The sequence below is a fragment of the Lynx rufus genome, unplaced genomic scaffold, assembly GCF_022079265.1.
Source record: "Lynx rufus isolate CCGP_SWC_20201006 ecotype Redwood Valley unplaced genomic scaffold, mLynRuf1.p SCAF_18, whole genome shotgun sequence".
NCBI classification, from domain to species: Eukaryota; Metazoa; Chordata; class Mammalia; order Carnivora; family Felidae; genus Lynx; species Lynx rufus.
Window position 1 is genome coordinate 27,992,490 of NW_025814832.1, and position 16,540 is coordinate 28,009,029.

Genomic DNA, 16,540 nt, shown 5'->3' on the forward strand with positions numbered 1-16,540 from the left:
CCCTCTCAGCACACACTAATGCACACGCCCGCCCCTCTGTGTCAAGCCTGTGGCCAGTCCGGGCTGGGTGCACACTCCGAGGGGACAGGGCTGGCCTGTCCTTGCTGCCACCTAGAAGCACCAGGCCAGTGGCTAGTGAAGAACCACCGGTCCAGGGGAGCGGCCTGAGCTGGGGTGCTGGTCGACCCTGCGGTCCTGTGCTCAGGCTCTCCTCCCCCCGCAGCCCAACAGGAGAGACTGGAGAGGGGGGTCAGAAGGGCTTACGGCAGGGGTCTTTCGCAGCCAGGCCCTCCAACACGGTGGGGTCACCCCTGGAAGCCACGTCCCACCCCTAACCTGGGGGCCGCAGGGGCCACGGCAGGAGCCCCGCTCTCTCCAATCACTCGCCCAGGCCCAGCCCCCCGGCACCCTCTCGATGGCCTGAGGATGGCTGCTTCCGGGCAAGGAGAAGCCTCTGCTGGGTCCAAGCGGTGGGGTCCGGGGACACTGGGATGGTCGCAGGAGACACCACCCCCATGCCCAGCATACAAGGACCCCTCCCTGGGGCCCTGAATCTCACGGGCTCCGGGCTCCGGCCCCTCCCGTCCAGGGGGTCTTATCATACAGATTAAGAAGGGTTTTCACTTCCTGCTTCACTTCCCCGGAGGCGTTTTAGACCACGGGCTTCCGAGGTCCTCCTGGGGGGGGGGGGATGTGCTAACTGCTGTCCAGGACCCCCGCCTGCTCCCCCACAGTCCACGCTCCTGATTTAGGGCCTTCTGGGGTCTTCAGGGGGCCAAGGCCAGCACCCCACAGCCCTCTCTCACCTGATAAGGAGGTCCCGCAGGTAGGCGAACTCACAGTGGGTGGTGTTCTCAACTGAGGAGACAAAATGGGCTTTAGCGGCACTGGACGCCCCTGCCCCGGCCCCGCGTCTCCCCTGCCCCCCCGCCCAGTAGATCCTGGTGCCCGGAGGAGTCCCTGCTTCATCCGCGGGCACCGGGCGGCTGGCAGGCACCCGGTTCCACAGATCCCACCGTGGCGGGCCTGACCGGGCTCCTGTCCTCCAAAGGGTTCTGTCTAGCAGGGACACGGCCCAGGAACCAGCCGGGCAGCAGTGGGGAGAGGGCTCCCGTAAGGCAGGCCGCCGCTCCCGCTGGGGACCAGGGAGGTCTCCTGGGAAGAGCAGCCCGTCCCAGGGGATCCCGGAGGACAGGAGGGGCGGGTAACAGAGGCAGGCAGGAAGTCGAGCTGGGATTTTAAAGCAGCGGCCAAAGCGGCCCGCTGGGTGTCTTCCCCACGCGCACACACAGGACGCACGGGGACGCGTACTGTGCGTCACCATTTACATCAAGCTCAGGAACCAGCAACGCGGAACGCCCGCCCCGCGTTGCCCGGTGACACCCAGAGGCCCCAGGGAGCCACAGGCCCAGCGGTCGCCGTCTGCCCTGAGGGCGGAGGGCGGAAAAGGCGCCTGGCCCCGCACGTTTAATCCGGTCTTCACACGCCCCACGAGATACCACTCTGGCTCCTCCTCTGTGGGCACGAGTCTGTCCCCCCCGCTCCCCCAAAGCCGGCAGGCAGGGTCGGGGCGCAGAACCCCCAAGTGCCTCCGCCTTGCCAAGCTTTCTGGATTTTACTCCCACTGCCTCTTGCCTGGGTTCTAGCCGCCTCCCCCCACGTCCCCACCCCCGCGGGGCTGGGCCCTCGCTAGAACCTTCTGCCACCTAGTGTGGAGCAGCAGTGAGAGATGGTGGCGAGAGCGGAGCCCCGGAGCTGGGAATGTGAGGCCGTAGCTACTGCTTCCTGGCTTGGGGAAGTTCCCTGGCCTCTCTGACGCCCCGTTTCCTTGTCTGGAAAGCGGGGAGGAAATGTCACCCACCTCTCAGGGACACGAGAGGCCTGGATGAGCTAACTGTGTGCTTCGTGACCCCCCACCTTCCTCCCGAAGATGCCGCAGGCGGTCTCCGAGGATGGGTATAATATCTCGGGAGGGCACACAGCAAGTCGGAGAGAAGATCAAAGAAGCAAGACCAGGGATGGGGCAGGGTGGGCAAGAACGGGGCAAAAGCGCTTAACAACCACGCTTGCCGCGGGCGAGCACAGGGCGGCCGGTCCCCTGGCCAGTCATCAGTGCACAGGGTCCCGGGGATTAAGAAGCCACCTGTGTTCTAGGACGTGCGACGGTTCCGAGATGGGGCAGAAGCCTCCTCCGGGTTCCTCGGATGGGAGACCCACCACCTCCCCACCGTCTTTACGAGGTGCTGGGGGACGGTTTCCCAGAACAATGTCAAGGTGACAGGTGCCACGGGATATGCGGGCTCAAGGCCCCAACACAGGTGCCGGAAGCAGGAACCAGCCCCACGATTCCTGCGCGCCTGAGCTGGCCACCAGGGGGCAGCAGAGGCGTGCCCGTCACTGGACTGCCCCTCAACCCTCTCGGAGGTCCCCGCTGGCCTTTCTTGTCGGACACCCCTCCACCCTCCAAAACACGCGCCCGTGAAAAAAGGGCCCTAAGGGGCAACGTTTCAGGACGAGCCCAGGTAAAGCCTGGTGGAGAGAATGCCGCGTGGGACACAGAGGTGAGCGGCCCCCACAGAGGCACGTCCGGGATCGAGGCCCTTAGACGAGGGGAGAGCTGCGGAAAGGCAGACCCAGCAGACGCTGGAGAACACCCAGGCAGCGGCTGGTTTAGAACACACTGCCCTGCACCGAACCCGCCAGCACCGGGCACCCCAGGAAGGTCTGGGGACTCTCCACGCTTGGAGCGTTTGCTGCCCCCAAAGCTCCAAGGTCTTTGGGACATTCTCCCGTTTTGCTAAAGTCTCGGCCCATGGTACCCATTTCAAGGATGGTGAAAACTGAGGCCACGGGGCGGGGGGGGCGGGGGGGGCTAAGGGACTTGCCCCATTTCACAGAGCGCCAGGGGTGGGAATGGCTGCTGAACAGGCCCTCTGGATACCGCACCCTCAGCCACGGGCTCGAAGAACACAGTGGCCCATCTCAACCTGTCCTTTCTCCCCCGTCTGTTCTAAAGCGAGAGGAAGGAACAGAGTGGACGGTGGAGAAATGCCCGGGTACAGCCCACCTAGGGTGTTACCGCCCGAGCGGCTGACCCGTGTCCGCCAGAACCCCATAGATACTTGTGAGCGACAGCTTATGTGGAGAGAACGTCTGAGGACGTAATTGAGGTAAAGAACCAAAGCGGCGGCCATCTTGGATTTCGGGTGGACACTAAGGCAATGACCAGTGTCCTTCCGAGGAGACGGAAAGACAGACACAGTCAGAAGGCTGAAGGCGGAGCGGAGACCGGGGACGCGCCAGGGGACGCGGAGGGTGGCTGGCAGCCACAGGAGGGAGGCCCGGAACACATCCTCCCTCAGGGCCTCCACAAGGAACCGGCCCTGCTGACATCTTGACCTCTGGCCTCCAGAACTAGGAGGGTAGGTCTCCGCTTCAAGCCACCCAGTCGGTGCTAATTTGTGACAGCAGCCCCGGGACGCGAAGACGTGGGGGTCTCAGGAAATTCTGCAGGGGGGCGGGCCGTCTGGCTCTCGGAGCCGGATGGTGCCGGAAGCCCACCCCAGCGCTAGGCCCAGAGAAGTGTGGTAGTTTGTCCAGGGTCACACAGCGCGCCTCCGAATCGGCAGCCCCGGAAACCCAGAACTCGGCGGGATCACGATGTTCCCCTGCCCCGTGGGCGGTCGGGATGGAGGGACGGTTCCATCAGCGAACGGCCGGGGCGCCCTGGACAAGCCACTTGCCCCCCTCCCTGTGGCTGAGTGGGGCAAAGCGGTGGACGCGGTCCCCGGAGCACCCAGTACCTTCGATGGTGCCCCACTTGGTTTTCCTTCCGAGGATCCTCCTTCCGTTCACTTGGTACTCGTGGTCGCTGCCCACCACAGCGAACGGGATCATCTCCTGCGGGTGGGACGGGCAGCGCGGGTCACGTGTGTGCGCACAGGCCGGTCTGCGCCCGGGGGCCCTGAGCCCGGGGCCCCCCACCACCGAGACCCTTGGCCTGAGGCGGCCACATGCGGACACGTGGGCTCTGACCCCTTCCGGCCCAGAGACCGCGTTCTCACGGCTCAAGGCCATCACACCCATGACCCCAGTCCCCCCGGACAGGGCTAGGAGACCCCGCCGTGTCCTCTGACAGGAACCGAGGGGCCTCTGGGAACGGCTTCCGGCCAGTCCACTCACCCGGAACTTCTCGTTCACCAGCCGGTCCTCCGAATCCTCGTCGAACTCCTTCTGGGGGTACACGTCGATGCCGTTGGACAGCAGGTCCGCGGTGATCTGGGGGCCCGGAGGGGAGAGATGTGGGCGCCGTCCGCACAGCGAGCCGGACTGGCCCGCCAGTATCTGCCCACGCTGTGGCCTCCAGTAAGCGAGTGGCCCGGGCCTGGGGTCAAGGGCAGGCTCTACGGGGGCAGGCGACCCTGGTATCTCCAGTTCTGGTGCCTCTTGAGTGGAGGGGGGCAGCTGCAGGCCCGCCAGGAGAGACGTGCAGCCGCCCGAGGGACTCGGGTCGCTGTTCCTGAGCCCCGGGCTGTCTACTCTCTCCAGCTCATCCCACCCCGAAGACAGCAGCTCGGGGTTGCGGCGTCCTCCCTCGAGCTCTACCTGGAAACCCTCTGTCACCGCAGGCCCCGGATGCCGCACGGGCCCGACTGTCACCGCCCTTTACAGCACCCGCTACCCGCCATGCACGACATTCCCGTGCACGGCCGTCATTTCTGTCCTAAGCACAGACCCACACCCGTGAGCAGCTTCAAGGGGCTTTCTCCTTCCTTCTCCCTCCTGCAGACACAGCCACAGGAGACGGTCCTTCCCTAAGCATGCTGGGAAAATCCCCAGCATCGGGGCCTGTGGAGCCTGGGGGATTAGACGGAAGGGCCTCCTCGCTCACGCCCACTGGGGCGGAGGCTCTGCGGGGCCCCGCGCCTCGGTTCTCCAGGTGGTTCTGACGTGTGGCCGTGTGGAAGCAGCAGCCCAAGGCGCATCCTCCTGCTCGACAGCAGCCCGGAGTGGGGCCACACGGCAGGGAAGGGAGGTGCGGCCACCTGCCGCCCCCCTGCACGGAGACCACCCGTTTCGCATTTTTCTCCTCCAAGAGAAGCCCGGCATGCTGACGGCCCCCGCGAGGAGGAAGGTGGAGAGACCTACCCGCTGTTTGAAGTAGACCCTCTCCTCCAGGGTCAGCGTGTCGGCCTTGGCGATGACGGGGACGATGTTCACTACTTTGCTGAGGCGCTTCATGAACTCGATGTCCAGGGGCCTGAGGCTGGAACAGAATGGCCTGGATGAGTGTTGGGCCGGCAGGGGCCGAAAGGACGGGCACGGGACGAGAGAGGGACGGCGGCCTGCTCCCGGGTGGGCGCATGTCAACAAGGCCCAGGCCGTGGGCTGAGTGCCGGCCAAGGAACAAGTGAGGCACGGCAAGAAGGAAGACCCAGACAGGAGCGGGCTGAGGACAAGACCAGCTCTGAGCATGGTCCTGGGCGAGGAGTCCTCTCAGAGAGGGGCTGTCATTGCTCAGGTGGCGGCGGGGGCTTCACTCGGGAGGGAGAAGCGGGAGAAGCGGAGAAAGGACCCAGCAGCTCCGGGGCCTCCGGGACAGGCTGGCTGGCTGCTATCCAGGGCACCCCCAGAACCTCGCCCACTGGCTCCGGCCTGCCACAGTCTGACGGAAGCTCAGCCTTACCCTCCACCCCCCAGCCCCCGACCGGGCACCTGCTCTCGGCGGGTGTGGGGGTGGCTTCGCGGGGTCCCGGATGGCGGGCACGTCCCCTCCCACCCCGGAGCAGAGCCGTGCCCTCTCTTCCCCTGGGGCGACAGCAGCAGTCACAGACGGGGCACGGGGTTCTGAACCGGGACGGGACAGAACCGCCCCAACCCCCCAGGCCCCGCGTGGGACGTACGAGTGGCCGGTGGCCGGGATGAAGTACAGGCAGCAGTGGACACGCGTGTCCGGGATGCGCTTCTTGCGGTCGATGCTGACCTCCTCCTGCAAGTATCTCTCGTACTGGTCGTTGATGAACTTCATGATGGGCTGCCAGCTGCACGGGAGGCCTCCGTCAGCCCGCACCGGGACCGGCGCCCGCCCCGTCCCCCCCCCCCCCACCCCGGCAGGCCCCCAGCTCCCCGAATCCCAGCCCGGCACCCCATCTTCTACCACAAGGGCCGGGGCTGCTGGGCTTTCTCAGCAGAGACCAAAGCCTTACCCGAGACCAGCCTCCCACGCGGCCCTTCGACCCCAGGGGGTGGCGGAGGGAGGGCAGGATTCTCGGGGTTTGGGGGCCTCTGAGGGTTTAGCAGCACCGCAGGCCAGGGGCACCCGTGAGCGCTCTTCTCCCAGGAGGAGAAGCCCCCGCAGATCCTCACCAGTTCTCATTGTTGATGTGGTCCCCGAACCCCGGCGTGTCGATGACCGTGAGCTTCATGCGGACGCCCTTCTCCTCGATATCTGCACAGAATCACAGCGCCCACCGAGCTCAGGGGGAGACCCCGGACCCCTACAGATACCCCGTGGGTCCCGCCTGCTAGGGACCCGACCGGTCCTACCCCGGGGCCTATACGGGGTGCCCATGGGTGGTGACCAGCGATGACTCCCCAGGTGATGCCGGGGAGATGACAGCCTCCAGGAGCAAAGCCCAGCAGGGGCCAGCGACAGTTATCCTGGGGAGCCCCCTGCCCACGGTGTCCGGTGGAAAACTCAGGTGTCTCCAGGGGGCTCCACCTGACCAAGGGCTGCAGGGGTCCCGGAGGGCACCCCTGAGCCAGACTTTCAACATGCCCAGCTCAGGGGACCTGGCGTCGACGCCCCCGGCCCGCCCACCCCGGCACTCACCGTGCGTGATGGACTTGATCTCGATGGTCTTGGGGATGCGTTCCTCCGCGGTCGGCTGCACGGACTTCCGGCTGATCTTGGATTTGAAGAGGGTGTTGATTAAGGTGGACTTTCCCAAGCCGCTCTGCCCTGGGGAGGGGACGGGAGCCAATCAGCGGGCCCTGCGATTCAGCGATACCTGGGCAGTGCCCCCCCCCCCCCGGCACCCCTCAGCGGGGGCCCCCGGTCAGGAAGAAGGGCCGGGATGCCCAGGTGGTGGCCCGGCTCTCGTGGTGGGTGGCTTGTAGCAGGGCAGGGACCCAGAGTACCCAGCAGGAGCTGAGATGCAGAACAGCACAGGGGAGGCCAAGTGCAGGGCCAAGAGCAGGGACGGCCACAGGCTGGTGCCCACACCAACAGACCCTGCAGCCGAGAGGCTGACTGGCCAGCGAGCCCCCCGGGGCATCAGGCGGCCCCCGAGCCCCAGGAGCGCTCCTGGCCTTGCCGCGTGTCCAGACCTCACCTGACCCGAGTCCCCTCCCACAGCGGGGGGGGATGTGCTGGACTCAGCTGTGGCTGGAAGGTCCCTGCTGCTCACAACCGTCAGAACCTAGGGCTGGCCTTGCTGCTGCTGAGGACCCGCAGGTCCCGCTCACAGAGCCCTCGATGCGCACCGGGCGCTGTCCTGACTGCGGCTGTGTAACCCTCCGCATCCCGCACCCAGGTGCCGTCACCCTCCCATCTGATGGAGGGGAAAACGGGGACAGAGCCCAGCGTGGGGACCGGAATCCAGCAGCCTAGCTCCAGGGCCCCGCCCGTGACCTGGGGGCGCCCACAGGGACCAGCCGCAGGTGCTTACAGGGTGTCTACTGGGTGCCAGGCGTGCCTCATAGGTGCGTGCGCACACAAGACCCACGCTTGGAGCCCCGCCGCTTTACCCCTTCCCTGAGCTGCCTCAGGCCGTGCCAACCAATATATTAAAAAAAATTAAATTACACCCATTTTCCGACTTTGATCATCTGGCAAGGAAAAGCGCGGGCCCCCAGGATGCTGGAGGCCGACGCCGGGAATCCCGGGAGACGCTGTTCAGCGGGCCAGGGATCGGCCTCCCCCGTCCATCTCCCCCCGACGGACCACCTGTTTGTGTCCCCGCCACGCTCAGGGGCAGAGCGACATCAAACGTGCTGACGGCTCAGAGCCTGGAGCTGCTTCGGATTCTGCGTCTCCCTCTCTCTCTGCACCCCCCACCCCCGCCACCCCTGCTTCCGCTGTCTTTGTGTCTCAAAAATGAATAAACGTTAAAATAATTTTTTTTAATAATAAAAAAAAAAAAGGTCGGAACTGTTATCATTATCACCCTCAGCACTATTGCTTCCCGAGCGCCCATGACCACGTAGGGGCCACACACAATAACAACTGATTCGCCCCTCCCAGCCCTTTGGGGTCAGGATCACTCCGTTTTACGGATGGGAAAATCGAGGCAGGGAGAAGCCCCGGGGAAGACAGGACAAGCACCACGCAGCTTAGTCCGGGGAAAAGTGGGATTCTACCCTGGGTCCACGGAACCCCCAAACAGGTGCCCTCCCACCCCAGCTGCGTCTCAGTGGTGGGGGCCCTGCCGTGGGAAGAGGCGGAGGAACTGAGCCCCCGCTCTCTCTGCTCTGTGAGCTGAGTCCTCGTCAGGCCCTCTCTGGGCCTCATCGCTGCCTATAAAGTGGGGCACCCTCTTCACAGGGTTTCTGCGAGGACTGAATGGGACCCCTAGTGGCCGTCCGGTTCTCGTGGGGCCACCGGGAAGCCACCAGCCAGGCCTGCAGAGCATGGGGTGGGGGGAGCAGCCCTACCCAGGGGCTGGGCCTGGAGACGCTTCGGCAGAAGGTGCAGGCCACTGGTCGGAGACCAGCCGGGTGGTCTCGGGTTCTTACTACGAGGAGCCCCCCCCCCCCACCCCGAGGCGTGGGTGAAGCTGGGACCCACCTGGCAGGTACACGGGCACACACACAACGCCACACGCGCCCTGCAGGCCTGGCGTGTCCACACCCATTTTGCACAAGGGCAGACTGAGCCCCGGAGCCCGAGGGGCCGGCCCACGGGGCTGGGTCCCAGTGTGGGGCGCATGCTCACCGACCACCATGATGTTGAACTCGAAGCCTTGCTTCATGGCCTTCCTGCGCATCTGCTCCAGGATGGAGTCGATGCCCACATAGCCGAAGTCCGCGGGGGCCTTCTCGTTCCGGGGCGCGGGCACCTGCTTCAGCCCGGCATCTCTGGGGGTGTCGGCCATGTCGCCAATGCAGCCAGGAGCTGCCTCGGGGGCTGCGGAGAGAAGAGTGGGGGCGTTAGGGGGCCGGACACAACCATCTGCAAAGCGCCCGCATCCTCGGGTGGTTCCGACCACCACGCCAGTTTCTCAGATGGGGAAACTGAGGCTCAGCTGCCCAAAGACCCCTTTGGAACACCCCAGCGCTAAAGATCCCCCCCCCCACACACACACACAAGGCACGGGCCGCAGAGCCCTTCGCTCAGCTCCAGGATGGAGTTGACCCCCAGCCCTCCTCTTCCCAGCCTCCACCCTGCCCCAGGGCACCCAGGTGGGCCCTCTCCACCTCCTTCCCTGACTCAAATCGGCCCCAACACCTGCTGCAGCCAGAAGGCCTCAGGACCCTTGGGGTCAAACAGTCAAGTGTTTGCGGCAACCTGTGAGCCAGGGGGGGGAGCGAGCATTTGTTGTTCTGTCACGCCCGTCACTCCCGGGTGACGGGTGTTCAATCCCAGGTACCCGCCAGCAGCCCTGGACGCAGAGTAGGCTCCCCCCGGGGCCCATCTGTTCCCGGGCGATGGCAGGCAGACGAGGCCCTGTGGCAGCTCCCTACCCGCCCCCCCCCCCACCCTGGACTGGGCCCGGAGGGGGAGGTCTTCTCCCTGCCCAGCCTCTGTGTGCCCCCCACCCTCAGACCAGGACGAGGTCTATGAACGGGCAGATAGGACAGAGCTTCTAGAAATCATTCCAGCTTCCGCGGTTTGTAGGTCAGAACCTTCCTCCCTGTCCCCCTTCCTCCCCTGGCCGCCCTCAGGAGTCCACACACTCAGGTCAGAGGCCTAGAGAAGGGACGAGCAGAAGGCACCCAGTGGGGACCTGAGGGGCACTCACCCAGTGGAACCGGTCCCCACCAGGGTGGGGCGGGAGCACATGGGCCGCGTCCCGGTGCAGCCCCAGACGTGCCACACACGGCCCACCACACCTCTGCTGGGCCAGCCCCTCAGCCCCGGTGGGGCCAGGCTCTTCCCGCCCCCCCAACCGCCGTGGAGGCCTTTCCAGGGCCGCTCACGGGTCTCCCGGCGCACCCCGAGCTCACGGGAGGGAAGCACACTGGCTGTCGTGACCTGTCCCCTGGGCACCCATCGGCCCCGGGACCCTGGTGTGTGCTGGGGCAGGGAGGCGGGGGGAGGAGGCACGGTCGTGCCCTCTTGGCCCTGCCCTGGGAGGCAGCAGGCCACAGAGTCACCGCGGGGCTTCGGATGAACGGTTTCCACTTCCTGGGGAAGTGACCGGACTCTCCCCCTCCACCCCCGCCTCCAAACCCCAGTGGCCCCAGCCGGCTCGCACCTCGGCGGCCACACCTCTGCTTTACAGGCGTGTCAGAGGGAGCTGACACGGGGTGGGGGTGCCCGGCCCCCTTCCCTTCCATAACGAGGATGGTCAGCTCACACATTCCAGAACGGGAGCGCGGGTGGGTCATCCGCAGGGTCGCTCAACTTCCCCGTGTCCTCAGCCACGCGAAGCGCGGTGATTCCTACCGCGCGGGAAGGGGCGCCAGCAAATAACAGGAGACACCGATGACGGCCAGGGACCGCCCGGGGCCACGCTGCCCACCCCCGCCCCCCAGGCCAGGGAAAGGCCAGGGACCCGGGAAGCAGCGATGACAGCCGCGGGGCCTCCCCCCGAGCGGCGCCCGGAAGGCATCTGCCTCTGCTCCCTCTTGAGAAACTGTCCCTGCGCTCCGGCATCTTTAAATAAACAAAGACAAGAGCTGCATCTGGCCTTGAACATGTGGCTGTGGGGCTGCTTCCTGGAGACAGACTCGGGGCCCCGTCTTGCAGGGCGGTTCAGCCCCGCCCCGCGTGGCCGAAAATTGCTTCCATCTGCCTGCGGGGCCGGGAGCCCTTCCGTCCGGGCCTGGGCCGGACCCCCGCCCCCACCCACGGCCCCCTTCCAAGCCGCAGTGGTGGGGGGGCGCCCCCGGAACCCCACTCGGCTCTCTCCTCTGCCTGGCCTCTGCTCTGGCTGGGTCCCTCTGCAGGCACCGACACCCACGAAGCACAGAGCAAACATCCCGCCCACCAGGGCCCTGTCTGGGAAGAGATAATAAAGACACGCCAAGCCCCGTCCTTCCCACCGACCCACCGACCCACCGAGGGAAGGGCCTGGCCTCCACACAGGTGAGGGTCCCTTCCCGCAGCCCCTCCTCCCTGGGAGGGCCGCCCGGACGGCCACCGGCTCGGGTGCAGGTGGGGATACCAAGGGCTGGGTTGTGCCCCGGCCGGGAGGCAGGCTTCGGAGTCCGGGCCAGGACCCGCGTGGAAAGAGCAGAGGCCCCATGAGGCTAACTTGCCCAGAGACGCTTTCTCCGAACACTTGCTTTCCATGGAGAGCCACCGGGGCCTGGCTGCAGGAACCCCCTCCTCCAACACCGTCCGTAACGACTCCTGTGATGGGAGATTCTATGCCTGTGCGGTCGAACCGGGTGGCCACACGGGGCCGTTTTTTAAATCGGGGTAAAATACGCATAACGTAAAGCGCACCATCAATCCTTTCCTTTAGACGTACTCGGCGCCCTTAAGCCCAGTCACGTTGTTGTGCAACCAGTCTCCAGAACCCTTCCCCATGTCGCCAAGCTGAAACCCTCTCCCCGTTAAACACGAACTCCCCACCCCCTCCCGGGGCCCTGGCAACCTCCATTCTACTGTCCCTGAACGTGGCTACACTAGGGGGCCCCGTATAAAGAGGCTCTCGTGGTATTTGTCCTTTTGGAGGTGGGTTTATTTCCCTTAGCATAAGGTCCTCAAGGTTCACGCGTGCTGTATGTAGCAGGTATCGGGACTTTTTTTTTTTTTTAAGTTTATCTTGAGAGAGAGAGAGAGAGAGAGAGAGAATCCCAAGCAGGCCCCGCGCTGTCAGCTCGGAGCCTGACGCGGGGCTTGAACCCACGAACCTCGAGATCATGCGCTGAGCCGAAACCAGACGCTTAAGACTGACCCACCCAGGCGCCCAGGATCTCCTTCCTTTTCAAGGCGAAGAGGCCCCCGTGTAGCTAAGGCACATTTTGTGCATCCGTTCATCCCTCGGTGGACACCTGAGCTGCTCCTACGTTTCAGCCCTTGTGGATGACACTGCCACGAGCACCGGCGTGCAAACATCGAGACCCTGCTTCCAGTTCCCCTGGGGTCACCCCGGAAGTGAGATGGCCACATCACACGGCAGCCGTATTTTTAATTTTTTGAAGACCCGAAGACCCGCCCACTGTTTTCGCCTGTGACTTCTGAGCACTTGAAATGTAGCCAGGCCAACTGAGGAACTGAATTGTTTGTTTTGTTTCATTTAAATTAATTTATGGGGCGCCTGGGTGGCTCAGTCGGTTGAGCGTCCCACTTCGGCTCAGGTCATGATCTCGCGGTCCGTGAGTTCGAGCCCCGCGTCGGGCTCTGTGCTGACTGCTCAGAGCCTGGAGCCTGCTTCGGATTCTGTGTCTCCCTCTCTCTCTGACCCTCCCCCGTTCATGCTCTGTCTCTCCCTGTCTCAAAAATAAACAAATGTTAAAAAGAAAAATAATTAATTAATTAAAATGTAAAAAGCTGCACGTGGACGGCACAAAATTCTGCCCAACCGACTCCTTTTACAAGTGGGGAAACTGAGGTCCCCAGAGTGATTTTTTTTTTCCTGAAACGTTCGCTTCTGTCACCTGTGATCACTGTCCGTGTCCCCCACACAGACCGGGAGCCCCAGGGAGATGGCAGCAGACCTGGGGGGATGCCCCACGCCGTACCTCTAGAAGTGTCCAGGGAGGGGACACTCGACACCCATGGAATGAATGGGGTCTTGGGAGTGTCCCCCTGGTGCAGGGTGGGTGGGGGAGGGCTCTGCGGCCGAGGCTGGCCCACAGCCCCTCCATGACCCTGGTCAGGCCTGTGTCTAATTCACACCCCCCAGTGACCTCTGCCTGGGGCCTGGGCCTCATTCTCTTTCAAATGGCCCTGTCACCTCAACGTCTGTTTCATACCCAAACTTCATGAGATGCTATTAATAGGAAAGGGGAATTCCCCACAGAACAATTAAGTTTCACATTTGTGTCCCAGATGACACCCACTGCACCCTCGTGAGCTAAAGGGAGCCGCGTATTTTAAAAGTAGAAAAGTCAGGTTCAGAGAGGTTAAGTAACTTACTCAAGGCCACACAGCACCACCTGCCTTTTCTCATTGTTCCTGGCTGCCTCTCGGCCAGGAGGCGATACAGAGAGAGGACAAGCTGCCGCGCCCTCCCTATGCCGCCCTCCCGGGTCTTTCCCCTCCTCTGAGGATGGAATGTTCCCTGGGGCAGCCTCACCCCGTTCCAGGCAGCTTCAGGCCAACAGCTCTGCCCCCAGGCTCCCAGGCCCAGGGCGAAGTCACTGCCCTCCATGCCACTGAATCTCCCCGATGGAAGGAAGGCCAGGGACCACACAGGCTGAGGTGACCCTACGCTCTGGCTTAAACTTTCCTCCAGCCTAATTATTTCCTTTGTTGTAACGGACACAGGACGTAAAGTTTTGACCATTTAAACCACGTTTCGCTGTTTGGTTCGGCAGCATTGACAATGACATGCAACCATCACCACCATCAGATGGCAGAACCTTTTCGTCGTCCTGGATAGAAACTCTGTGCCCATCAAACACTAGGTCCCGCCCCGCTCCCCCAGCGACCTCCAGTGGACCTTCTGGCTTTGTGAATCTGACTCCTCCAGGGGCCTCTTTCGGCACGGTCCTCCTGTGTCTGGCTTTGTTCACCGAGCCTAACGGCCTCACAGCCCGTTCCCGCCGTAGCAGGTGCCAGACCTTCCTTCCTTTTTCTGCCTGATAACATTCTGTTTATCCATTCATCCGTCAACGGACACTCGCGCTGTCCCCCCGTTTTGGCTGTCGTGAATAACGCTGCTACGATCACGGCTGCACGAGGATCTGAGACCCCGCTTTGAATTCTTTTGGGCATCCGGCCTCCTGAGGAAGAGAAGCCAGTCGACTGTCAGCAAGGCTGCGGTTCGGGCAAGAAGTGCCACGGTCGTCCTGTCGTCAGAGCGAGGCGCGGTGATTCCCCGCAGACCGCACGGTAGGCGCCAGGGGCCTCGGGTCGTGGCCCCAGCTCCACGTGGCCCGTGGCCGGTCCCCTACCCTGCTGGCATTGCCCACCTGGGAACACGGGCCACATGTGGTTCCTGAGCACACGGCCCCTGCCACTGCTCTCCGCTCTGAGAGCCCCTGGGCCCTGACGCCGCGGCTTGCTTGGGGTGGCATCCCTAACTCCTGGCCCCGAGAGTGGCTCCCTAGAAATACGCAAAACATCCACCGGGACGTGGACGGATAAACAACATGTGGCAGGTATACCAGTGGCACATTAACTGCGAAAGGCTGTGACGTCGTCCTGCCACCTGCCATGACACGGACGAACCTCGAAGACATCACACACGTATGATTCCATTTATGTGAAATGCCCAGACTCAGGCAAATCCATGAAGACAGAAAGCAGGCACGCACGGCCAGGGGCTGGGGGAGGGAGAGTGCTTGCTTCATGTGAAGGGGCCTTCTTTTCGGGGTGATGAAAATGTTCTGGATGCGGACGGAGACGACAGCTTTGAATACGAGCCACTGAATTGGACACTCTCAACGGGTGGCTTGAGCGATGGGGGAACTGTGATCTCAATAAAACTGTCATATTAAGAAAGGAAAGCAAAAAGGCTGCCTGGGGAGCTGGATTTCAAAGAACCCTACTGGGCCCACGAGTGCCCGCCGGCCGGCCCCACAGCACAGCGGGCAGCTGAGGCCCAGATGCCACGCTCAGGCGCGAGGTCTGGAGGCCGGGTATGGCCAGGTGGCACCCCCGGGGTCAGTAGCCCTGCATCTCCCAGGAAGGGCGATTTCTTGGGGGGGGGGGGGCGGGGAGGGGAGGCAGGCCAGTTGGGAGGAAATCTTGCCAATTTCTCTCCACTGGTCCCCGTTTTGAGCCCTGGCCCACTGACCGCTCCCTTGCTGGGGAAGCCCCGCCACGCCTGCCCTCTCCTTCGGCACCGGTACCTGCTGGGTGGCCTCTTCTCAGGAGTTGGGTGGCAGGGCCCTGAAGCAGGAAGGAAGCACAGGGCTCCGCCCAGCCCCAACCGGCGACCTCGCTCTTGTGTGTGCCCGCAGCCGGGGCTGTGACTTGGGCGCCGAGTGACAAATTCTACCCCCGCCCAGGGCCGGCCAAGGATGACGGGATCGGATGGTCGCCTGCAGCTCCCCGGGACCACCAGGGCTGTGGGCGCAGCTCTTCGGGCTGGGACACCTCTGGAGCCCCTCACGGCACCCCAGGCCTGATGGGGAAACCAACACCCCGGGGTCCCCCCTTGGCGGCCTGCTGCCGGTCCCCACGAGTCCCATCCTCCCCGAGCATCAGCTGTCAAATGCAGACGTGGCTCTACCGGGGCCACGGACCCTGGGCCACTGCCTGACTCTGCTCCCAGCAGGAGAGGGGCATCCACGGGGCACCAGGCTCTCAGGACAACGCTCTCGGGGCAAAGCCAATGCCACTCCCCTATCTCACCCCGATCCTCTCCGTGCCTGGCTCCTGGAGCCAGGGGTCACTGATCCCGGTGTCTGAATGTGCCTTGCTCAGTCACCACCCACAGCGCCTGGGCAGAAAGCAAGGCCAACCGGTCCACGGATGCCTGGAAGGCTACCCAACGGCCGACAAAGGGAACCAGAGTCACCAAGGAGATCCAGGTAGACCCACTCGGGGCTAGATGTCGGGGTTCCCAGGGCACCAGGGACTCCTCCTGCCCCAAAGCCCCTAGACTTCTCTCCTGGAGGAAACCACACGTCCAGACATGTAAGCCTTCTGTCTCCCACCCCACCCTAGCCCAGGTGACCCAGCAGTCAGTCCAAGTTCACCGCAGAACAGCGCACACAGTGGGGGGTTCTGGGACGGTTGCCCCTCCCCAAGCACGTGGAGTCCACCCTCGGGGACAGTGGCACAGGCTGCAGTGAAGGCTGAGGAGACATCTGCAGACCCCAGCAGAGCACCCAAGCCCGTGGCCAGGATGCAGACAGCCCCTGCCCCCTGCCCCCTGCCCCCCGCAAAGAGGCTTCTTGAAGGTGGGCGAGGACCCAATGCACATAGTGCCCGGAGTGACCAGAGCTGCTCCTTCCCTCCCGTCTCCCTCCCTGGGTGGCTGCCCAGTCCGGCAGCTCCTGGCCTGTCCCCGCTGCTCTCCTGCTGAGCCCACACCCAGCCCTGGAGGTGTCTCCACAGTGACTGAGTAACGCTGTGTGTGGTTTCCTCTCCCCACACGTCCCCCGACGTGGCAGTCAGGAAACCAGTGCCCTCATCCGCCACGCCCACTCATGTATTGCCACGTTTAGAGCGGTGCCTGGCACGAGGCAGGTCCACAACGCGATGCTGAATGAACGAAGGAACAAAGGGAGGCACTGATCACAACAGCCGAGG

General features: G+C 63.9%; 1 protein-coding gene across 8 annotated transcripts in view; it reads right to left on the bottom strand.

Annotated features, from left to right (window-relative positions):
* SEPTIN9 (septin 9) overlaps positions 1-16,540 on the bottom strand; it is a 150,235-nt gene that overhangs the window by 2,131 nt on the left and 131,564 nt on the right. For all 8 annotated transcript variants that reach the window (XM_047081302.1, XM_047081299.1, XM_047081301.1 and 5 more), the window contains 8 exons: positions 8,936-9,127; positions 6,833-6,961; positions 6,367-6,448; positions 5,904-6,041; positions 5,149-5,266; positions 4,183-4,278; positions 3,804-3,900; positions 807-858 (listed from right to left, as the gene is read on the bottom strand). In XM_047081302.1, the coding sequence (XP_046937258.1) occupies positions 807-858; positions 3,804-3,900; positions 4,183-4,278; positions 5,149-5,266; positions 5,904-6,041; positions 6,367-6,448; positions 6,833-6,961; positions 8,936-9,127 (904 nt within the window). The remainder of the gene's footprint in view (positions 1-806; positions 859-3,803; positions 3,901-4,182; positions 4,279-5,148; positions 5,267-5,903; positions 6,042-6,366; positions 6,449-6,832; positions 6,962-8,935; positions 9,128-16,540) is intronic.